Source organism: Gadus morhua, chromosome 12, assembly GCF_902167405.1.
Source record: "Gadus morhua chromosome 12, gadMor3.0, whole genome shotgun sequence".
Classification (NCBI taxonomy): domain Eukaryota; kingdom Metazoa; phylum Chordata; class Actinopteri; order Gadiformes; family Gadidae; genus Gadus; species Gadus morhua.
In genome coordinates this window covers 26,528,186-26,551,940 of record NC_044059.1, presented here as the reverse complement: position 1 = coordinate 26,551,940, position 23,755 = coordinate 26,528,186, and the positions used below count along the sequence as shown (strand labels likewise).

At 49.9% G+C, this 23,755-nt stretch overlaps 1 protein-coding gene across 2 annotated transcripts; it reads left to right on the top strand.

The window, feature by feature from the left end:
- Positions 1–417: 417 nt before the first annotated feature.
- Positions 418–23,294, top strand: arhgap45b (Rho GTPase activating protein 45b). Of its 2 annotated transcripts, none has more exons than XM_030371871.1 (24): positions 418–832; positions 2,323–2,557; positions 3,806–4,006; positions 7,052–7,195; positions 7,720–7,804; positions 8,695–8,767; positions 8,899–8,974; positions 9,190–9,321; positions 9,686–9,747; positions 9,936–10,046; positions 10,343–10,423; positions 10,644–10,802; positions 11,347–11,484; positions 12,019–12,218; positions 12,605–12,699; positions 13,111–13,194; positions 13,638–13,751; positions 19,063–19,226; positions 19,734–19,922; positions 20,497–20,634; positions 20,919–21,205; positions 21,615–21,837; positions 22,057–22,144; positions 22,317–23,294. In XM_030371871.1, the coding sequence occupies exons 1-24, from the start codon at positions 560–562 to the stop codon at positions 22,790–22,792; spliced, it is 3,828 nt and encodes a 1,275-aa protein (XP_030227731.1). In that variant the 5' UTR covers positions 418–559; the 3' UTR covers positions 22,793–23,294. The 2 variants fall into 2 exon arrangements, with proteins under 2 accessions (XP_030227731.1, XP_030227733.1); XM_030371873.1 differs by lacking the exon at positions 418–832 and adding an exon at positions 839–1,505.
- Positions 23,295–23,755: the final 461 nt, after the last annotated feature.

Genomic DNA, 23,755 nt, shown 5'->3' with positions numbered 1-23,755 from the left:
TTACCAATTAATTATCATACTAGGTGTACCCACTCTAGCAATATAAAATAATTCAATATACATTTTTATAAAATATTCCAACACTAACCATTTTTGTCTCTAAATCATTATTATTTTAATATTAATATGCTGATGAATGATCACTCGTAAACTACTCAACCCAGATCGGAGACGGGGTTAAAAAAAAAAGTGTTCGATACTATCGCTATAAAGTGACTGGACTCCCACCTGGTCATGTTACAGCCCCTCACAGGTGTTTCGCGAGACATTGATTGACGCGAACCCACTCACATACTTTTCCCACTCACTCTCCACTGCAGTGGAAATAATTACAATGATAATCGACCACACAGCTCTCGGTTTTAAAAAACAACAACACAATAGTGCTAACGCGACCCTCATTCAGACATTATTGATGAACGGCCATCGATTGTGAACCTCAAAATAGTGTGTCTCGCGGGGATCGCGGTGTGTGTCGGAAGGGAGGTGCGAGCGGAAGCCACGAGCGCAGTGGCTGTTTGTGGTGAGCTGTCAATGAGCCCGCGCAGCGGCGCACTCCATGTGTGACAGCAGGAGGAACGTAGACAGACATCTCTCGTGGGTGAAGGTTGGATTCGATGGCGCAGAGGTGCCGGTGTTAACTGGCCGAACACACAAGTGGCGAGTCGGGGGGTGGGTGGGGGGGCTGTACGGCAAACTCAAAGAAGTCAGGATGGACGGGAAGGGCACTTTGAAGATGTTCACCCGGAAGAAACGGGAACTGATAAAGACGCCGTCCATCTCGAAGAAGAGCCGATCAGGAAGCCCGGGGCCACAGACCAACGCCTGTTCCGTGAGTAGCTCATCGTTTGTGATTTCCTCCTCTGTTCTCGTGTCACAAGTTGCCATATGGTTTATGGAGATTATAGATTGCCGAATGGGGCACTCAAATTTAGTGAAGTTAGTCCAGTGACATCTGGGAAAACGCAAACCCCGTTTGAGGACGCTAATGAAGTAACTGTTAATCAAAATGTAAAGCAAATTCAAACTCTGACTATTTAACTGCAGAGTTAGGCTATCCATATTTTGTTTGTTTACGTTAACGCAATAAAAAATAAATAAATAAACAATTCCAATTTAATTATTTAATGGTGAATTTGTTTTTGTTTAAATTTTGAATGGAAGTAGCCTACATCTTTGTATGCAGGCTAACACGTAGGCATACTTGTCTTTTTCCATATCAAGTTGTAGTATTGCCCCAACCGAAACAGTCTGACTCATTTCTGCAACACACGAATCACCTGCTAAGGATATTTCTGCAATCGACGTTAGTTTCGAGTGACTAGTAGGGCACTTGGCAATGGGGCCGAGTCAGTTGCAGTAGCAGGAGCATGAGCATGTTGAGACGTGGTAGCAAAACCAGCTACAACCCTTACGCTACAAGTCGGAGAGTTAAAAAATCAGACGCGAAAGCCAAGGACCAACTGGATATTCTGCCTAACAAGCCCAACGTATGGCTCAAACAGGTAAGTGTGTTTTTATTTTACACACGCACGCACGCACGCACAAACAGACCCACCTGCTCTCTTCTCCATATTGCCTGCTCTCTCAGAGCTTGGTTCAACCTTATAATTTATGTACAGGAGCGCTAACTCTGAAGGTTTGTCGTGTTGGCCTCCCCTCATTGTAGGTTGGACTGCCCCAAGCATGGTGCTTCTGTTGCTGGGGTGGGGGGGCACCTGCCGTTGTGTTCCCCGTCTCTGGTCCCTCATGTTTTTAAACGGAGCTACCGCTCAGATGCAAGCCAGGAGAAACACGAATAAGGATCATAGCTAGAAGCTATAGTCTATTAGGAAACCCTTTTTTCAGCTACTTTTATACGTTCATCTTTTTAAAGGGTTGAGATCTGGCGTTCTCCAAAAGCCGCTGCCTTACTTAACCCCTTCTTTTTTTTATGAAGTTCATTACTAAATTGCCATTTCTGTATTTCTTTGCCACACCCTGTGTTGGCCCAGGAAGCGTTGCGCAAAACTGCAGAGTATCTTGTGTAAGTCTCCCGTTCTGTATTTACCAACAACACCACTGTTTAAGGTCAGCTGGTGCCCTGGCCACTCATCACCCACTGTCAACACCCTGCTGTGTTAAGGTTCAAGAGCATACAACGTCGTGCTTTGTTGTCGTTGGACCTTGCGCACAATTAATCCGATCTCGTCCTTCTGTGTACCGCTTCTCCCTCCTCACCCCCTCTCCCTTTCTCCCTCCCTCCTCAACCCCTCTCCCTTCTTACCCCCTCACCCCTTCTCCCTTTCTCCATCCCTCTCCCTCCCTCCTTCACACTCTCAGCTCTCCATTCTCCAAGAGCAGCCCCGGAAAGATGGGGTTGAGATCACCGTAGTCCCTTCATCCTTCTCCACCTCCTCCTCCCACCTCTCCCCTGCCACGGCTGGCTTCCTGGACTCCTCGCTGTCTTGCCCGGGCACCCCAGCGACACAGCACGCCAAGCAGGGCGTCACTGGCTCCTCCAACATGGCCACGCTCAGGAGACCCACCTCGCTCAGCCGACATGCCAGCGCTGCAGGTCTGCACACGAGGCGGTTCATAGAGCACGTGGGATTGGCTGTCGGGCCGTTTACATGTTCTGTGAACTATACACATGCCACCGCAAGCGAGGGGGTCACGGGAGTAGAGGCCCTTTTAGTGTATGGTCTACTCTTTTTAGTATCATGTTAATGTCACACTTTTTGAGGTTTTTTTTGCGATGGATATATTTAGATTGAGGGTATTTTGCAGACGCTTTTATCCAAAGCGACACACAATGAGTACATTTGTCAAAAAGAAAGAACCAATATATCACTGTCTGTACTGTAAGGATGTTCATAGAATCAATTGCCAAGCACCATCAATCGCTACAACAAAGATAGCTAGGATAAGATGCTTCACAATGCTAAGTACTATTTTTAAGTCCCAGGATGTACAACATGCAATAAGTGTGTTCAGTAAGTGCTAGGACGTACAACATACAATAAGTGTGTACATTAAGTGGCAGGACGTACAACATACAATAAGTGTGTACATTAAGTGCCAGGACGTACAACATACAATAAGTGTGTACATTAAGTGGCAGGACGTACAACATACAATAAGAGCGTACATTAAGTGGCAGGACGTACAACATACAATAAGTGTGTACATTAAGTGCCAGGATGTACAACATACAATAAGTGTGTACATTAAGTGGCAGGACGTACAACATACAATAAGCGTGTACATTAAGTGGCAGGACGTACAACATACAATAAGTGTGTACATTAAGTGCCAGGACGTACAACATACAATAAGAGTGTACATTAAGTGCCAGGACGTACAACACACAATAAGAGTGTACATTAAGTGCCAGGACGTACAACACACAATAAGAGTGTACATTAAGTGGCAGGACGTACAACGCACAATAAGTGTGTACATTAAGTGCCAGGACGTACAACATACAATAAGTGTGTACATTAAGTGCCAGGACGTACAACACACAATAAGAGTGTACATTAAGTGCCAGGACGTACAACACACAATAAGTGTGTACATTAAGTGCCAGGACGTACAACACACAACAAGAGTGTACATTAAGTGGCAGGACGTACAACACACAATAAGAGTGTACATTAAGTGCCAGGACGTACAACACACAATAAGAGCGTACATTAAGTGGCAGGACGTACAACACACAATAAGAGCGTACGGGGTGAGGCTATGCAGATTCTAGGAGAACCCTGTGAAGAGTTGAACCAAGCGTCGGCTTGGCTGAGCAGTTCTCCTCCCCTTCCTCCAGGGTTCCCTCTGCAGTCGTGGGTGTTCACCAAGGGCCAGGGGAAGGGCCCCCCGATGCCCACCAACCGTGGAGGGCCTGGAGAGCCCGTGGAGGGCGTGGAGAGCACGGCCATCGAGGTGGAGGACATCCCCGCTCTGCTGCGGGACGTGGCCCGCTTCGCCGAGGCGGTGGAGAAGCTGAAGGACGTGGTGCTGGCCGAGGGTACGTACCCCGGGGGACCAGGCTGGGGTAGCTCAGGAGGTAGAGCGGGTCGGCTGGTGATCCCCGGCTCCTCCTAGCCGAGTGACGAGGAGTCCCTGAGCAGGGCCGCCTCGCCCTGTCCGCTCCCGACGAACTGGCTGTCGCCTTGCGTGGTCGACACCGCCGTCGGTGTGTGAATGTCAGGCGATATTTTGAAGCGCTTTGGTTATATACTGCAGTCCATTGACCAGTTCCCCTGTAAACATGACGCTGGTGGTGGCGGAGGGTATATACCCAGAGACCAGTTTGCAGGAGCCCTGTCTGTAAACATGCAACTAAACGCTGTGCACGGAGACGCTTCCAACCGGTTGATCTCGTCTGTCAATATGGGTATTGATATTCATTTGGGGGGAAAGAGAACAGACGAGTACAGGCAATGTGGGAGGTGCAGTTTGCAATCTTTTGGCTACCACGATCGATTCTCTACCCAATGCCATGTGTACATGTGTACATGGTCTGGTGTGACACTGCAGTAATTGGCATGAAGTGTTGCAATGGCCTTGGGCTTCTCGAGTGTGTGCAGTCTTGACATATGCCGTTTTTTTTCTATTGCAAGTGCTAATCAGTTAAATTGCTGGGTTTGTATTTAGGCTTATCATAAAACACCAAGGGGTTTTCATTACATCAGTGGCTAAAAGAAAATACCTCAGTGCTCGCGATCAAAATGCATCTCAAAAGTTCGGAGAGGCATTCGTTTTATTTCCTCGTCAAAGCCATTGTTTTTTAGTGCTATTTGTTTGTGTACTCGTCAGTCGGTTGGTCAGTTTTATTTTTAAAGCTCGTGTCCTCTGATGTAATGCGTCAAACTTGAGCGCCTGTCGACAACAATACTTTTTTGCCTTATTTATTTTATGTGTGGAGGAGAGGGGTGTGCAAGCAGGCATTACAAAGCTTGTTCCGATCCTTTTGGTGTGTATATGTATGTGTGGGTGTGTGTGTGTCGAACAAGTGCCTGTTGGCTTCCTCTCTCCAACTGAAAGGCTGCGTCCGCAGCCGACCGCACAGCCCCAAACAGGAAGCCAGCCTCATGTTCACAGCAGCACCGTCCCCCTCTTGCACTGCGCTGCAGAGCTCACGTAGCAAAACGTCTTCAGGCAGAGTACGAAGTCTACGGGGATCTTGAACTTGTCCTCGCGGGACACAAGAGATAAGGATGGGAGGGGCCCGGCCCTAAACAAAAGGCTCAGTTGTCTCATTGTCAGACTCGGGCCAAACTCCAACTGGATCAGGACTCATTTTGTGTCCTGAGCCTCAGTTTTAAGAAGCGCTGGCCTCTGCAAAGTGGTCTCCCCTCATAATACTCATAATACTAATCCAACAAACTCCCAAGAACTAACTGGTTATAAATGGGTAGGCACCCTATGCTTGCTATTTGCCTTTGCTTGTTTTCGTCAAGGTGGCACCTTACCAGGGCTGGGTATTGCCCGCTACCTCACAATTCAAATCGATTCTTTAGGTCTTGATTCGATTTGATATTGATCCAATTGCTTCGATATCGATTCAATAATACGTGCAGTATTATTCAATAAATATTATTTAGAATTAACCATTTCATTGTGCTTTTACTAGCAAAAAGGGAATACACCATTCTATATTATTGTTCCTGAGCTAAACCTGCAGTATAAAAGTAATCATAACATGGACAAATGTAAAAGGGCATGTACATTTAGGCATACTCGGTTCTAGATTACAATGACTGAGTATGCTTCTTTTTTTTCTTTAATGGAAATAATCGATTTCAAAAAGAATTCTGACTCGAAATTGAATCGAGAACAACTACATTGCAGTGCATTGATGAATCGAGATTTTTTACCCAGCCCTACACCTTACTGCTTAATATAACGGTGGTGTTTCTTCTTCTCGTCTTTTATTCACCTTCAGTCGCCCCAGTGAGCTATCTCTTCTGCTGGGTGCCTTGCCTTTATTTGGCTCCATTGTGTCATGACCCCCAACCACAGGGAGCATCTAAACAGGAAGGCATGATGGATAGCGTTTGACAGAAAGGCCTCGTCGCGGTGTTTCCCCCCCCCTGATAGGCTGGCTGCGTCGCCGCGATCCACGTCAGCAGCCGACCGAGCTCATTACTCAACCTGGCGGGATCCTTGGTTCCTCGCTCTCTGAGACCTTTAGACGTGTTTCGTCAGACTTCAAATCACAAGACATGACGAAGATGTGGTGAAGGTCGTAGGCTCTTCGTCGATGCTGATGGATCTTTCCCCTTTCTGACCGAAATTATGAATTGATGCATTCGCTTGAATGCCAGAATTTAAGGCATTAAGTAAGAAGTATAATCTAACGTGTTGATATTATCTATTGAGGTGGATTCTCTCAATTCATTGTGTATCTCAATAGTATGAATGATGTTGAAATCTCACCAAACAATGGAACAGTCCACTTCCTCTGTGTGTGTGTGTGTGTGTGTGTGTGTGTGTGTGTGTGTGTGTGTGTGTGTGTGTGTGTGTGTGTGTGTGTGTGTGTGTGTGTGTGTGTGTGTGTGTGTGTGTGTGTGTGTGTGTGTGTGTGTGTGTGTGTTGCATAGCATAGCATAGCGGGGGGGACGTGTTGTCTCCAAGGGTTTCGCTCCTTGAGTGAGTCCGGGTTGGACACACTAACACACAGACAGGATCAGCGAGAAGCAATCAAACAGTTGTTGCTCCGTGGGGATCCTTCCCATAATGTAGCAATATCGGCCTGTCAGTGGAAAAATAAAAACAAGCACTTTAATAGGACATACATTGACCAGCTACAATTGCCCAAGAAGATGACTTTTTAGGATTCCAACTCAATACCGGATTTATTTCCGAGATGTGGTCGCGTAGGTCCCCTAGTCACAAAACAATCTAAATATGGCTCCATGTTGAAAATGTGGACATTTTCCTTCAACTGACGTACACCCGCTCATAGGAAGCAGGAATTGGGCAACGGTGGACGGCATATGCGATCTAACAGACTCTCGACCGCCTCCGCCCCCTCCACTTACCTTTATTCCCGTTTCCTCCGGCCCAGGTAAGAAAGAGAGCCGCCGTCCCGTGGCCCACGAGTGCTTGGGGGAGGTGCTGCGCGTGCTGCGACAGGTGATCAACACCTACCCTCTGCTCAACACCGTGGAGATCCTGACCGCTGCCGGCAAACTCATCTCCAAGGTCAAAGGTCAGTCCGAGGCATAGAGCACAACATCTAGAGCAGCTACTTTAACGTGGGTCCCAGCGGCTGGGGGTGATACGGCCAGAGTTGTTCCGATTCCAGTATATGGAGTTTTCTCCGATACCATCACGTGACTAGCTTATTTACTACACGGGCAAAGAACATCACAAACGCGTGCAGTGTTATGCTGCGTTCGTTAATGGTCAGAGGTGGAAAGTCGGAATGGGAAACGCTTCATCTTCGACCTACCGAGTTCGAGCTACCGAGTCGCTAAACTGCAAGAATACAAATGTGGTGTTGTATAAATTATCCCGAAATAATAATCTTACTCTGTATACAAGTTCAGGTATTAGGGAGGTAGAAGTTTTATGGGAACATCTCTAGATATGGGTGGGTTTTTGTATTCTACAATGGATGTACTTTTATTTTCCATCTTCTTTTTAGTAATGTTTGCTCTCGTATATGAACTTGTATTCTTTCGTTGTCACAGCACATTGTCTCACACAGGCACTTGTGACTTTGCTTTCCAGGCTTTCACTACGAGCTTTGCAACGACGCGGATAAGCAGGACTTTGAGAAGGCCATTGAGACCATCGCAGTCGCTTTCAGCAGCAAGTCAGTATCCTGGATTACACAACTCTCGTTCTCTGTCAACGTCGATTTAGTTTTACAAATTTAACCTAGATTGATGTTGAATTACAATCAGTATTGCGAGCTGCACTAATCTCAGAACTAATGTGTCTAGTTTTTTTTTTAGATCATTGGGTTACAGGGACTACAAGAAAAGAATGGGCAAAGACTGATTTATATACAGTATACATGCACATTTTTAAGCAAGGATTCTTTGATGCGCATGGAGAGAGAAGTGAAGAGATGGGGAAACATTTGCATGAGGCAGAGCTCAAAACAGGAAGTGGTTTCGTTACCACATATGAAAAAAACACTGCTCCTAGGCTGTTGTACAAACTTAAACCCCAGAAGAATCACCTGTTTGTGATTTATTAAGGATGTTTTTGCGAATAATCCGTCATCTTTAGCTACCAAAGGGCTACCAAAGGATTGCGTTGGGATGAAATCGGCCATGATAAATTTGAATGTACCCTTTTTTGTTAATCTCAAATGTTTCCCCATTTGACGTCACCAGCGGCTAGGTGTTCAGGAAGTGAGCAGAGAATGCAGACGTTTGTGCTCATTTGTTCATTTCCTTTTTTGTCTTCTGCGATTGAAGAAATTAAATGGTTCACTTCAGCCCTAACGTGGCAGATCCAAAGAATATCAAATAGAGTTTGTAAAGGGACATAATGCTTTTATATCTCTCTCCATCACTATATAACAAATAAATAATTTGCTATAGCATGTATTTTGTTTACTGTGCTTAACGTCTGAGTTAAAGTAATGTTCTAAGCTGGTCATACCTTTTTTATTTTTTAGATTCAATTGAAGGGCAGTTACTGAACGTTTCTTTCTTTCTTTCTTTCTTTTTTCCTCTCCCCCCCCCCCCCCAGTGTGTCCGAGCTGCTCATGGGCGAGGTGGACAGCAGCACCCTGCTGTCCCTGCTGCCCACAGAGAAGAGCAGGGTGAGTGCGCTGGAGCTCTGGCTCCTGGCCCATCAGGTTCTAACGAGGCTCCATGGGAGGAGACCGCGGTGAGACGTTTGCCTCTCTGGGGGCTGGTCGATTGGTCTGACCGTGGTCTGTGTTCTCCGCAGTCTCTGGAGAACTTGTACGCTGCGTCGGGACACGGAGCCGACGGGGGTCTGTTGAGGAGTGACTCCCAGGACATGGGTAGGCCATGCAGACAGCGGTGTGTGTGTGTGTGTGTGTGTGTGTGTGTGTGTGTGTGTGTGTGTGTGTGTGTGTGTGTGTGTGTGTGTGTGTGTGTGTGTGTGTGTGTGTGTGTGTGTGTGTGTGTGTGTGTGTGTGTGTGTCACACTGCCTTAACACGATGAGGCCCATTTGGTGCACCTGACTCTTAACTAACACCGTGTGTGTGTGTGCAGTCCAGGACGTCGACGTCAACGAGGTCCTCCAGCGGAGCGAGGGAGGGGTGGACTCGGCGCTGCTCTACGCCAAAACCATCTCCAAGTACATGAAGGACCTGATCACCTACGTGGAGAAGAGGACCTCGCTCGGTGGGCATGCACATGGGGGACCATAGCTCCGGTGGTAGAGCGGGTCGGCTGGTAACCGGAAGGTTGCTGGTCCGATCCCCGGCTTGTTAAGTGACTAGGTGTCCCCGAGCAAGGCACCACACCCTAGCTGCTCCCGACGAGCCGGCTGTCGCCTTGCGTGGTGTACACCGCCGTCAGTGTGTGAATGTGCTTGAATCTGGGAACGTTGGGTGATAGTGGCCCCTTTGAGTGGTCACTGGTTAGAAAAGCGCTTTATAAATACAGTCCATTTACCATTAACACCTGCTTATCGTGAACACGTGTAAGGAGACGGCCTTCTCTTTCATTCCTTCCTAACCTCGGTTCCTGTCTTTGTCCCTCCCAGAGATGGAGTTCTCCAAAGGCCTGCAGAGGTTGTACCAGTCCTGCAAGCACAGCATCACGCATGTAAATGTCCACCTCCGTCCTACTCGTTGGTTGTCCACAGAGTTGTTCCAATACCAGCATCAGAAATTCCCCCAATACCAAGCTAACGCCGCCAATACTAGCCTCTTCCAAGCTAACCATGCTTAACCTAGCATTACCAACCTGACGTTGCCTTGTGGCCAGGTGTAAAGTGTTTCTTTCCCCCCCAGCCCCACATGCCGCTGTTCTCCATCTACTCCCTGGCTCTGGAGCAGGACCAGGAGCAGAGTGTGGGCCTTCAGCAGGCCTACGCCACGCTGCACAACCAGACCTTCATCCAGGTACACAAGTACACACTTAACACACACCTACACTGCACAACCATACAGGCACGTACACATACATGCACGTACACATACAAGCACGCACGCACGCATGCGCGCACACGTTATATCTGTCTTGACTCAATGCAGCACTCTGCTGGGCAAACAGTCATCCAGGTGTGTATAGAAAACGTCATACCATCGGTATGTCCACCTTCTCAAGCACGGCCTTATCAGGGCTATATTGTGATGCTATCTGCTCGGTCAGGAACTGTTTACCCTCTCCACTCACCGCCTCCTCCCTCTCTCTGCAGCCGCTGATGCAGCGCAAACAGGAGCATGAGAAGAAGCGGAAGGAGATCAAGGAGGCCTGGATTCGAGCCAAGAGGAAACTGGTGGGTGGTGGATGGATGGTTGGATCGGTGGCTGAGTTGTTGGGTGGACGGTTGGGTTGCTGGGTTGCTGGGCGTGCACACACTTGCGCACCGATAATCCTTTCAGTTTCACGTTGAGCCTCATTGCACCACGTCATGATGTCACACTGGGTCGCCGTGCGTCAAGAACCGAACGCAGCGTAGGATGTGTGAGGAACTTCCCCCCCCCACTGCCTTGCAGATGGAGTGCGAGGCGAACCTGCGCAAGGCCAAGCAGGCGTACGTGGTCCGCTGCGAGGACTACGACAAGGCCAAGGCCGCGGCCAGCCGGGCCGAGGAGGAGGCCGGAGGCAAGACCCTGGAGAAGAAGAAACGCGTGGAGGAGGACGCCCGCAACAAGGTCCTCCAACAGCTCCTATATTAGACACAGACAGGCAGACACAGACACACAGACAGACGCAACAAGGTCCTCCAACAGCTCCTTTATTAGACGCAGACAGACAGACGCAACAAGGTCCTCCAACAGCTCCTTCAGCACTGAGTGGTGCTCCTTTATCACACACACAGACACAGACAGACAGACACAGACAGATATGGCTGTAATTGTTAGATCGGTGTAAACGATGTGGTCATAGTTGGCTGTCTAGATGGGCCAACTGATTACAAATGCTGATGGTAGTGCTCATCTCTTTGTCTGTAGTTGTCCCTCTCTGTGCGTCCATCCGTGAATCCATCTTATTTGTCTGTCTCTCTGTCCGTGAATCCATCTTATTTGTCTGTCTCCCTGTCCGTGAATCCATCTTGTGTGTCAGTCTCTCTGTCCGTGAATCCATCTTGTGTGTCCGTCTCTCTGTCCGTGAATCCATCTTGTGTGTCTGCGTCCGTCCGTGAATCCATCTTGTGTGTCCGTCTCTCTGTGTCTGACGGTCTTGTGGGCCTTGCAGGCGGAGGAGGCCGAGGCCACCTATAAGACCTGCATCGCGGACGCCACCACGCAAGACAACAATCTGCAACACACCAAGGTCACCGTGCTGAGGCAGCTGCAGGATTTGGTGAAACAGAGTGACCAGACACTCCGCTCCGTGAGTACACACGCGCACAGAACGACACCACAACCCTAGCGCACATAACGACAACGCCGCCACACGCGCGCGCACAATACATCACAACATCACATGAGCACAAAACTTCACAACACACACACACATGCGCAAAAGACAACAACAAGCTTCTCAAGCACAAAACTTCACAACACACACGCATGCGCAAAAGACAACAACAAGACTCTCAAGCACAAAACTTCACAACACACACGCATGCACAAGAGACCACCACAAGCACAAAACACCCCCATGACATGCAAGCACACACACTTGCACAAAACATCGCCACCACCAACGCACGAAACGCAAAAAATAACCACTGGAAAACGTCGACTGTACAGATCTGTACACTTGACATGTGCCAATAACTATTTCCCAGACAGCAGTGCCAGAGTGGCATTTTGCTCATACTCCAGACGTTGGATGAGTAGGAGGGGAAACGATCATAAGGTCATGGTTCCCTTTTGTGGACTATCTAACTCCTCCACTCTTTTGTTTCACCACCCCCCCCAGGCCACCATCTCCTACTACCAGATCATGCACATGCAGACGGTCGCCCTGCCCGTCAACTACCAGACCCTGTGCGAGAGCAGCAAGCTGTACGACCTGGGCCAGCAGTACGGAGCCTGCATGCGGGACCTCCAGCTGCCGGAGCAGCCCGTCACCCAGTACACCTTCGAACCCTACTCGCCCTCCAGCTCGGCCCCCACGCAGTAAGGCCCAATCCCATTTCTTCCCCTTACCCCTCCTCCCTTCCCCTTACCCCTTCAAAACAAGGGGAGGGGGCAAGGGGTAGAAATGGGATTGGGCCTAAGGCCCAATCCCATTCCCATTAGGCCCAAGCCCGGGTCGGCGAAGCGCATGAACACAACACGGGACCGCTCCCGCCGTGGTTGTATGTTACCGTAAACGAGTCAAAGTTGTCACTTGTGGGATGATCATTTTAACATCTTGGCCGTAGCGTCTGCTTCTATGATGTGCGTCTGTCCTTGGTCGTCATTTGCGCATTATGGCGTTCTATTCCCCCCTCCCCCCCCGATTCATAAATATGTAGCATCATCAATTGCACGTTTCTAACGCTGTCCCCTGTGTCTCCCAGCCAGAGCAGCAGGTCCAGGAACGACAGCTTCAACGCGGAGCAGTCGCTCAGCAACGAGGCCCATGAGTCTAGGGACGCAGAGGTCAACAGAAAGAGTAAGGGCTCCCCGCTAACGCCATCACCCCACTGTGACTCAGGAACCATGTTTGAGGCCCAATCCCATTTCTACCCCTTACCCCTTACCCCTCCCCCTTGTTTTGAAGGGGCATGGGGAAGGGGTAAGGGGTAGAAATGGGATTGGGCCTTAGTGTAACACTAAACCCATCTAACTAAATACAAGGCCTTCGCCTGTGGAGTGGTATCCCGTTTCTGCGTGGTATTCCAGGGTAAACAAATAGACCCGTTGCCTTGGGGCAGTATCACACAGCTAGAATTCAGTTAATCGGTAAGGCAAGAAGAGAACTAGGGGGTGAATAGTCTTGTTGGAAAATATGTTTGGCACTTCTCTGATTCGAGTCAATTGATCTGTTGATGCACCCCTTCTCCCTCATCTGGGGAATGCTCAGGGCTGGGTCATAAATCCTGGGGATCCACCGTGAGTGATGATAGTGTCGGAGCAGCGGGCCTGGAGTCGCCTACGATCAGCACCAGTAAGTCATTCACCTTCTCCTCACCCCTGTGTCACTGCTCACACAGTGCTGGGGTCGGCTTGGCTCAGGAGGTAGAGCAGGGTTGACTTACAACCTGAAGGCTGCTAGTTTGGTCCCCGGCTCCTCCTAGCCTCGAGTGTCGAGGTGTCCCTGAGCAAGACGCCTCACCCTGACTGCTCCCGACGAGCTGGCTGTCGCCCTGCACGGTTGACTGTGCCATCGGTGTGTGAACGTGTGTGTAAACTTTGGATCAAAGCGTCTGCTAAAGGCCCTAAATGTAAATGTGACGGAGACTTCATTTCACTCACGGATGTGGAGTCCTGATCAATCGGAATTGTTATTTCTAGCCATCCACCCATCTCCGTAACTGTCCTGCAGCATCTGAACGGTGGAGAAAGGGTTAGCTCAACGTGTCGGTGCGTGTTATTCGTTGCTTCTTCCAGATGACGATGGGAAGCTGGGCCGTAGCTCCTCCACTGGAACCATGTCCTCCAACGAAGACGCGGAGGAGAAGGACGGGAACGTGACCTCCTTCGTACCCCAAACTACGCTCAGGGGTTTGTTAGGGGCTATGTTTAACTGAGGGATGCCTGTCATGGTTATTGATGTTATTTACTATAGTTTGTCCTCCATTATGTCTTTAACATTATGGACGTTGATTCACGGGACTGCGGTAAAGATATCGGTGAGCTAAAGCAGGGGTTGACACTAACGGTTGCCCACTTACTAAAAATTATGTTTGGGTTGAGATGATTTCTGGTTGCCCGAAAGGGCAAGTGCATTTTTTTAGGGTTTGTTAAAGGTCCCATGACATGCCACCAAGTGTGGGCTGATTAGCCGTTACAAGCCGTTACATCACCACCTGTAGCATGTCATGGGACCTTTTAATATAAAGGCTATTTATTTAAGAGATTCTAAAAACTGCAGAACAACCATGTTCTTCAGCAAAATCACACAAAATAGATATATTTGCAATTGATCAGTCTTCTCTTCCCTCGGACAGCGAGTTAACAGACACACTGCGCGAATATAGCCCCGCCTCCTGTCACTCACTCGCAGTGCGGTGCTGTGGGACGAGGTTAGCTAAAGGTAAGCTACACAGCTAGCAACTCAAGTGCAGCGCCCCCGCGACCGGTTTAGGTAGAGAAGGTAAACGCAGTAGTGATGGAGTGCGGTTTGGAAGTACTTTAGGTTAAAGCAAATTACCAAGGAAAGTCAAAAGAATAATTTAAAGTCGTATGAAAATGCAATAACACGGTTTGGGTTTCATAACTGTGCACATGCACAGCAATAGCGATATTTTTCACGAAATTGGACCAAACTATATATTAGATGAAAGCTGAGCCTCCACTGATTCCGACAATCTAAAGCATATCATTCTCGGACAAAACCCGTTAAAAAAAACACTAAAAAACAACTTAAGAAACTTCCCCTTTTCTTTTAACAACCAAAAATGAAAATTGACCTTTGTGATTTTTGTCCACAAAAGTGAATCTGATCTCATTAAACTACCCTAACCAGATAATCCAGCGGCAGAATTTTGCAATGTTGATACAATAAATGACTTAAGAGAAGGTTTTTTAGGGAAAAGGTCAATTGCCTTCAATAAGAACACGTGTTCTTCAGCGCATCTAGTGGCCATGTGTATTTGAGAATGTTTGGCTTGGTGTCATTCGATTTATATTTGCCCTGAACTTTAAATACAGGTTTCAAAATGTTTGTCTTATAGTACAACAGTGATACCAACTGATGATGACCAACTGATAATTATTTCAGGTGGAAATGTAACCACTTATATTCCAGTAGTATCCACATTGAATATTTCACTTGTAGAAACAATCTTTCTATTGGCACCAAGATGTAATATTATAGCCCTAGCAGATTTGGAGATATACTCCATTTACTTACTTTTGGTAAGTTATTTTCTGAAAAAAATTGTGGTATCCTCATCCTCATCCTCATCGTCATCCGCTTATCCGGGGTCGGGTCGCGGGGGGAGCAGCTCAAGCAAGGGGCCCCAGACTTCCCTTTCCCGGGCCACATTGACCAGCTCTGACGGGGGGATCCCGAGGCGTTCCCAGGCCAGTGTTGAGATATAATCTCTCCACCTAGTCCTGGGTCTTCCCCGAGGTCTCCTCCCCACTGGACGTGCCTGAAACACCTCCCAAGGAAGGCGCCCAGTGGGCATCCTTACCAGATGCCCGAACCACCTCAGCTGACTCCTTTCTAAGTAAAGGAGCAGCGGCTCTAATCCGAGTTCCTCACGGATGGCTGAGCTTCTCACCCTATCCCTAAGGGAGACGCCAGCCACCCTTCTGAGAAAACTCATCTCGGCCGCTTGTACCCGCGATCTCGTCCTTTCGGTCATCACCCAGCCCTCATGACCATAGGTGAGGATAGGAACGAAGATCGACCGGTAGATCGAGAGCTTTGCCTTGCGGCTCAGCTCTCTTTTCGTTACAACGGTGCGGTAAAGCGAACGCAATACCGCCCCCGCTGCTCCGATTCTCCGGCCAATCTCACGCTCCATAGTACCCTCACTCGCGAACAAGACCCCGAGGTACTTGAACTCCTTCACCTGGGCTAAGGACTCATTTCCTACCCGGAGTAAGCAATCCACCGGTTTCCTGCTAAGAGTCATGGCCTCAGATTTAGCGGTGCTGATCCTCATCCCAGCCGCTTCACACTCGGCCGCCAGCCGATCCAGTGAGTGCTGAAGGTCACAGGCCGATGATCCAATGAGGACCACATCATCTGCAAAAAGCAGTGACGAGATCCTCAGACCACCGAACTGCAACCCCTCCCCACCACGACTACGCCTCGATATCCTGTCCATGTATATCACAAACAGGATTGGTGACAAGGCGCAGCCCTGGCGGAGACCAGCACCCACTGAGAACGAAACTGACTGGCTGCCGAGAACACGAACACAGCTCTCGCTTTGGGAGTACAAAGATTGGATGGCCCTGAGGATAGACCCCCTTACCCCATACTCCCGCAGCACCTCCCACAGTTTCTCCCGGGGGACCCGGTCATACGCCTTCTCCAGATCCACAAAACACATGTAGACCGGATGGGCATACTCCCAGGCCCCCTCCAGGATCCTTGCGAGAGTGAAGAGCTGGTCCGTAGTTCCACGTCCGGGGCGAAAACCGCATTGTTCCTCTTCAATCTGAGGTTCGACGATCGGCCGAACCCTCCTTTCCAGCACCTTGGAGTAGACTTTACCAGGGAGGCTGAGAAGTGTGATACCCCGGTAATTGGCACACACTCTCTGGTCCCCCTTTTTGAACAGGGGAACCACCACCCCGGTTTGCCACTCCTTTGGCACTGTACCCGACTCCCACGCGATGTTGAATAGGCGTGTCAACCATGACAGCCCCTCAACACCCAGAGCCTTTAGCATTTCTGGCTGGATCTCATCAATCCCTGGGGCTTTGCCACTGCGGAGATGTTTGACTACCTCAGTGACCTCCACCAGGGAAATTGACGACGAAACACCATCAACCTCGAGCTCTGCCTCCAACATAGAGGGCGTGTTATTCGGATTCAGGAGTTCCTCAAAGTGTTCCTTCCAACGTCCGACGACCTCCTCAGTTGAGGTCAACAGAGTCCCATCCTTACTGTACACAGCTTGGATGGTTCCCCGTTTCCCCCTCCTGAGGTGCCGGATAGTCTTCCAGAAACACTTTGGTGCCGACCGAAAGTCCTTCTCCATGGCCTCTCCGAACTTCTCCCACACCCGCTGCTTAGCCTCCGACACGGCAGCCGCTGCAGCCCTTCGAGCCTGTCGGTACCCTGCAACCGAGTCAGGAGTCCTCCAGGATATCATATCCCGGAAGGCCTCCTTCTTCAGTCGGACGGCTTCCCTGACCACCGGTGTCCACCACGGTGTCCGAGGGTTACCGCCCCTTGAGGAGCCTAAGACCCTGAGGCCACAGCTAGCCACCGCAGCTTCAGCAATGGAGGCTTTGAACACCGCCCACTCCGGCTCAATGCCCCCAACCTCCACAGGAATGCCAGAAAAGCTCCGCCGGAGGTGTGAGTTGAAGATACCTAGGACGGGGGCCTCCTCCAGACGTTCCCAGTTCACCCGCACTACTCGTTTGGGCTTACCAGGTCTATCCGGAAATTTCCCCCATTCCCTGATCCAACTCACAACCAGATGGTGGTCGGTTGACAGTTCCGCCCCTCTCTTTACCCGAGTGTCCAAAACATGCGGCCTCAGGTCAGATGACACGATCACGAAATCGATCATCGATCTTCGGCCTAGGGTACTCTGGTACCAGGTACACTTATGAGCACCCTTATGTTCGAACATGGTGTTTGTTATGGATAATCCATGACTAGCACAGAAGTCCAATAACAAACGACCGCTCGGGTTTAGATCAGGGAGGCCGTTCCTCCCCACCACGCCTCTCCAGGTGTCTCCATCGTTGCCCACGTGGGCGTTGAAGTCTCCCAGCAGAACTACGGAGTCCCCTACTGGAGCCCCATACAGGACTCCATTCAGGGTCTCCAAGAAGGCCGAGTACTCTGAGCTGCTGTTTGGTGCATATGCACAAACAACAGTCAGAGTTTTCCCCCCTACAACCCTTAGGCGCAGGGAGGCGACCCTCTCGTCTACCGGGGTAAACTCCAACACCGCGGCGCTCAGCCGGGGATTTATGAGTATCCCCACACCCGCCCGGCGCCTCACGCCCTCGGCAACTCCGGAGAAGAATAGAGTCCAACCCTTATCCAGGAGTACGGTACCAGAGCTGAGACTGTGCGTGGAGGTAAGCCCCACCAGATCTAACTGATAGCGCTCCACCTCCCTCACAAGCTCCGGTTCCTTTCCCCACAGCGAGGTGACGTTCCACGTCCCCAGAGCCAGCTTCTGCCGCCCGGGTCTGGTCCGTCGAGACCCCTGACCTTCGCTGCCACCCATGTGGCTGCGCACCCGACCCCAACGGGTCTTCCCACAGGTGGTGGGCCCATGGGATGAAGAGAGGGGGGGTGCCACGTAGTTTGTTCGGGCTGTGCCCGACCGGGCTCCGTGGCAAACCCGGCCACCAGGCGCTCGCCATCGAGCCCTCCGTCTGGGCCTGGCTCCAGACGGGGGCCCCGGGCTTCCTCCGGGCCGGGTCACATCTCCTCTTTTTTCGTTCTTCATTGGAGTTTTTTGAACCATTCTTAGTCTGGCCCCTCACCTGAGACCACTCTGCCATGAGAGACCCTACCAGGAGCACAAGGCTCCCGACAACACAGCTCTCAGGTTCACAGGGACACGCAAACCTCTCCACCACGATAAGGTGACGGTTCCAGGAGAGGAAATTGTGGTATAGAATATCCATATTTTTCCAGGTATAGTATCGAAGTTAGAAAATCCAGTATTGTGAAAACACTGCTATAAACGCGATTGTGATTATTTCATTTAGACCTACAAGAACGTGAAAGTAAAAAAAACAACGTATCTTTGGTACTACCTTGGACATTTAGTTATTTACGTTTGCATAAAATCCAGTTGAAAGCATTCAGGTCTACATATAACTGGGGGATAGGTTTAATAGGTTGCAACGGTGGACTGAAATCACTAATCAGTAACAAAGAAGAAGTTTGTTGTTTTTTAAACGCATACATATGAGGAAGCTAACATTCAGCTTCAGTCTGAGCTAGGATGAGTTTTCTGAGTTCCCCAAAATTAGGCCAGGTGCCTGGCAAAAAGGCTCGTTCACGATTCAGATTTTAATTTGGGCAAGTGAACATGACTTGTACTTGCCCGATGGACATGTGCTTTTGAAACCTCGGTGTCAACCCCTGGTTGAAGGAGCTCAATGTATTACAGCCTCTTTGGAAAAGGTTTAACCGTGTGTTGATGGCGTCTAGAAATGAACGGCCTGGAGCCCGACGTGGTGGTCTCCACCGGTCCCTTCCGGAACATCGGCCTGTCCAAGGCAGCGCAGACCCACCGGCTCAGGAAGCTGCGGACCCCGGCCAAGTGTCGCGAGTGCGACAGCTACGTCTACTTCCAGGGCGGCGAGTGTGAGGAGGTCAGCATTTACATTATTAGAATATATGTATTCTGGTTTTTATGAATCATCGAGTCCATGAAAGGAGGTTACGAACTCCACGACAAATGTTCTTGAAATGTATTCATTGCTTACGTTTTTAATGGAGCTTATTAATTGCATTTCTGGACAAGCAAAATTCAAAAAACCAAGATGTCCTCTACAAACCCGACCCAAACCATACACTACAAACAAACTCATTATCTATAATTAAATAGATACAGAGGGCAAAAATACTTTATTCAAATTATTATATTTTGTGTGCGCATGTGTAATGTTAATTCAAATCCTGATTCGAAATATTTTTATGTATAATTAAAAAATGTATATATATTTAGGAAATAATTACCTGATGGCTGGCTACGGCTATTTCTATACCATTTTCTGGCAACGATGAAAGACGAGCGTGGCAGGAGTCTGCGTTTCCCGTCACCATGCCTTATATGGTCTTGCTCTGATGGCTCCACCCTGTCTCTGATTGGCCCGCAGTGCTTCCTGGCGTGCCACAAGCGTTGCCTGGAGACGCTGGCCATCCAGTGCGGCCATAAGAAGCTCCACGGCCGCCTGCAGCTGTTCGGCCAGGACTTCTCCCAGGTGGCGGGCGCGGCCAGCGACGGCGTCCCCTTCATCATCACCAAGTGCATCTCGGAGATCGAGAGACGCGCCCTCAAGCTCAAGGTGGTCACATGCCCTGGGGTTCATGTTGCGTTCTTATTTCGAAGTCCTCAAAAGCCTGTCCATAACATTGGACCACTGTTGACAACTTGTTGACACCAGTATTTTATTCTCTTTTTTACATTTGTTATATTGATGGTGTGACCGTGTTGTTCAGAGTTTACCTAGGTACTCTGCATAGCTTCCCCCCTTACCCCCACACCTCTCTTACACATTTGTTGTATTTTGTACCTCCTGGCACTTAAAAACTGTGCTTAGCATTGTGTAGCATCTTATCATATATCTATCTTTTTTGTATATCGGGAATGGGTTAACCTAACAATTGTTATTATTTCGTTCTATGAACATCCTTAATGTACCGACAGCGATATATTGGTTCTCTTTCTTCTGACAAATCAGTCGTAAGCCGCTTTGGATAAAGGCGACTGCTAAATGCCCTAAATGTAACTGATAAGTTTTGCATTGAACCTTGGACTCTGGGTCACAAACACCCAGGTCTACTTCCAAAATGGCGATCTATATCCCCAACCAGCTGTCCATGTATTGACCGGATCTATCTCCTGGCGGCGATGTGCAGGGCATCTACCGGGTGAATGGGGTGAAGACTCGCGTGGAGAAGCTGTGTCAGGTCTTTGAGAACGGCAAGGAGTTGGTGGAGCTGTCCCAGTGCTCCCCCCACGACATCAGCAACGTCCTGAAGCTCTACCTCAGACAGGTAGGGCGTCGGCCCGGCTTCGGTGCTACGAAACACAAGAGGGCGTATCGACTCTCTCCTCGTCTCCTCTTCCACAAACTTGTGCTCTGCCCTCTCCTTTTGAACATGCCCAATTCAGACGCACACATTTCTAAACGAGGCCTTTGTGTCGTCCCTGAAGTTATCCCTACACCTTGCATCGTTCAAACACAGATCGGCATTGTTCGAACACGGCAACTTCCTCTCCGACTTCACCCGGCTCACCCCCAGCTCTTTTGTCTGCTCTCTCTCTTCTTCCCCCCCAGCTGCCGGAGCCCATCATGCTGTTCCGGCTGTACCACAGTCTGATGGGCCTGTCCAAGGAGAGCCTGCAGCACGAGGCCGAGAGCCCTGAGAACGAGGGGGCGGAGGGCGGTGCTGCTGGTGGTGGTGGTGGTAGTGGAGTCGGGGGCAAGGGACCCGAGCTGGTGGACCTGGGGGACGACACCGACCCGGAGATCCTGGTCCTGGTGGAGAAGCTGAGGAACCTCCTGAAGGAGTTGCCCAAGACCAACATGGCCACACTGCGCTACATCGTACGCCACCTCCGCAGGTGCGTGGTCAACCGCTTGGGGCGTCCCGCGGTTAGAGGGGGAGAACCACACCCCGGCACCACCTAGGGAGGGGTTGGTGCTTGGTCTCCTCTTTAAATAGTTTTGATATCAATTAAAAGACCACTGTTTGATTACCGTATTGATCACCTTTTTTCATTGTGAGTACTCTTCCATGTTTTTGTTGATGGCAGAAGAAGATTCTTCTACTTTTCATTGTCCATGCTCTTCCGTGTTCTGGTTGATGGAGGAAGAAGATCCTTCTTCCTTTTTGCATTGTCTGTACAGTCCGTGTTCTTGTTGATTTGGGAGATAACGGCGGGGTGAAAACTGTTTGCTGTACCGTCGACTTGATTCGCTATTTTTTACTCAAACGAATGAACACAAACTGATTTCCCCTCCCCCCTCCAGGATCTCTGAGCTGGAGCAGGACAACAAGATGAGTCCCAGTAACCTGGGCATCGTGTTCGGGCCGTCCCTGATGCGGCCGCGCCCCACCGGCGCCACGGTGTCCCTGTCCTCGCTGGTGGACTACCCCCACCAGGCCCGCATCATCGAGGCCCTCATCGTCTTCTACGCCGCCATCTTCCAGCCCAGGACCGCCACCACCACCCCCACCGCCACCGCGCAGCAGGTACTTCTGTTGGGAGACGCAGGTTTGCATTGGTGTGGCGTGGGGAGAACCGGCTTTACCGGTCCTTGTGTGTCTGCATAAACAGTCAATAGTACGCGTTGTCAAACACTCAAACATGTATAATCACTAAGTGGTTCTTCTGGATGAAGACAAACGATGGATAAGCAGGTGGTTGGCGTGGTGGTTGGTGTTCTGACAGTCTACCCCCTGCTGGTCTAGATCGGCACTGCAGATGGGAGCTCTGAGGCCGAGGAAACCAAAGAGGCGAGCAGACCGGACTCTGGACAGGTGGAGGAGGAAGGATGTGGTAAGACTTGGGGCATACTCCCCCACACGCACGACACCCGTACCGTTAATCCACAGTACAATTAGGAGTGGACTCGCTGCTAAACGCGGGGCCACTCCCAACATCGTCTATCTGCATCCTTTTACACGGCTCGGCCCTAATGCTCCGATTGGGGTCATGATCTGACCTCCAGCCAGCTCCCCGGGCTCCACGGGCTCCAACGAACGGCTGCCCGACTCCGACCCGGAGACGGACGAGGTGGAGGGCCAGGGGGGCCAGGGGCCCGACAGCCCAGAGAACCGCCCCAGGCTGACCCGGCAGCAGAGCCAGTTCAGCGTGGAGGACGAGGAGGAGGAGGAGGAGGAGGAGGACCAGGAGAGCCCGGAGCCGTCCGGACCGTTGGGACTGCCGGTGATCTGCATCGAGACGGAGGAGGGGCCGCCGGACGGACGGGGGGAGGTCCCGGCGCTGCCCGACACCGAGCCCCCCGAGGAGGAGGAGGGCGGCGGCGGGGAGGAGCTGAGCGAGGCCCTGGCGGAGCTCAACGTGAACCAGTCCAACAATAACTGTCCCCTCTCCCCCCAACCCAGCCGCTCAGGGCTGACCCACGTGTGTAGGAAGCAGCTTCCCCTGACCCGGAACAGGGACCAGGAGCCAGAGTTTGTCTGAGGCCGTCGAGGTGTGTATGTCTCCGTGTGTCCGAGGGGTCCCCTCAGAAAGACGGGGGACCCGGGCTAATGTGTACGTAAGGACTACATTGGAATTTAAGTGTTATCTTTTTTTATGGTTCATGTCGCGGTTAATTAATGTAAATTGTCTGTCAAGGGGTGATTCATGTGGTACGTCGAACAACCTGTCCATTTCAGAAGCCATGTGCGGTTTTATGCATTCAAATGTGTTCTTTCAGATGCCATGAGGTTTTATACATTCAGATGTATACTTTTAGATCTTAACCAGTGTATTGTTAAGGGATTATTGCCTATAAGGCCTGAGCGATGTCTGCAGTTGCAGCTTCATCGAATGCCCCTCTGCAGTACATGTACAATGAAGTGCTGCTGGTGTAATTTCAGCACTTGAAGTTTAAATCTTGCCTTTTTATTATGCATGTTGTCTGTTCCTTGTTTTGGACGTTACCGTCATAAATAAATTTCAGGCCATTTTAAAAATTTGTTTATGGTTTTATATCCATGATGCTTGATAATTGGAACATTAACCACTTCCCCGTTTGCCAAAACACGTGTACTCAGGCCAGGAGCAGTTAGGTACAGTATGGGACTAGTTGTTTTGGGATGAATTAACCTCATTGTTAGTATGAATCAACAAAAGGTAAGGCCTTAAAGGTCCCATATTACACCAGGTGTGTGATAAGCATTAACAAGCAGTTTTTCAAATCTGCCTCTTCCTGTGTTTTAATGACATCACAAGTGTGCGTGTCCACCTTAATGTGTGCTGGATAGATCATTCTACCAGCCTTATCAGTGGACTGTAGCAAACGTAGCTCAGTCGTACATCTAGGTGGATTTATTTTGAAAACGGCTTGTAATTGCTAAGCACACACCTGGTGGTATATTACGGGACCTTTTTAAAACATGTCAGTCTGGTTTTCAGTGTGGGAAGAACTTCCAACTGGTT

Excerpts from the sequence above, each read along its gene's own strand:
- arhgap45b (XM_030371871.1), top strand. The coding sequence starts at position 560 with ATGTGTGACAGCAGGAGGAACGTAGACAGACATCTCTCGTGGGTGAAG. Across the intron at positions 10,424-10,643 it reads TTCGAGCCAAGAGGAAACTG|ATGGAGTGCGAGGCGAACCT; the intron begins GTGGGTGGTGGA and ends ACTGCCTTGCAG. Across the intron at positions 12,700-13,110 it reads CGCAGAGGTCAACAGAAAGA|GGCTGGGTCATAAATCCTGG; the intron begins GTAAGGGCTCCC and ends GGGAATGCTCAG.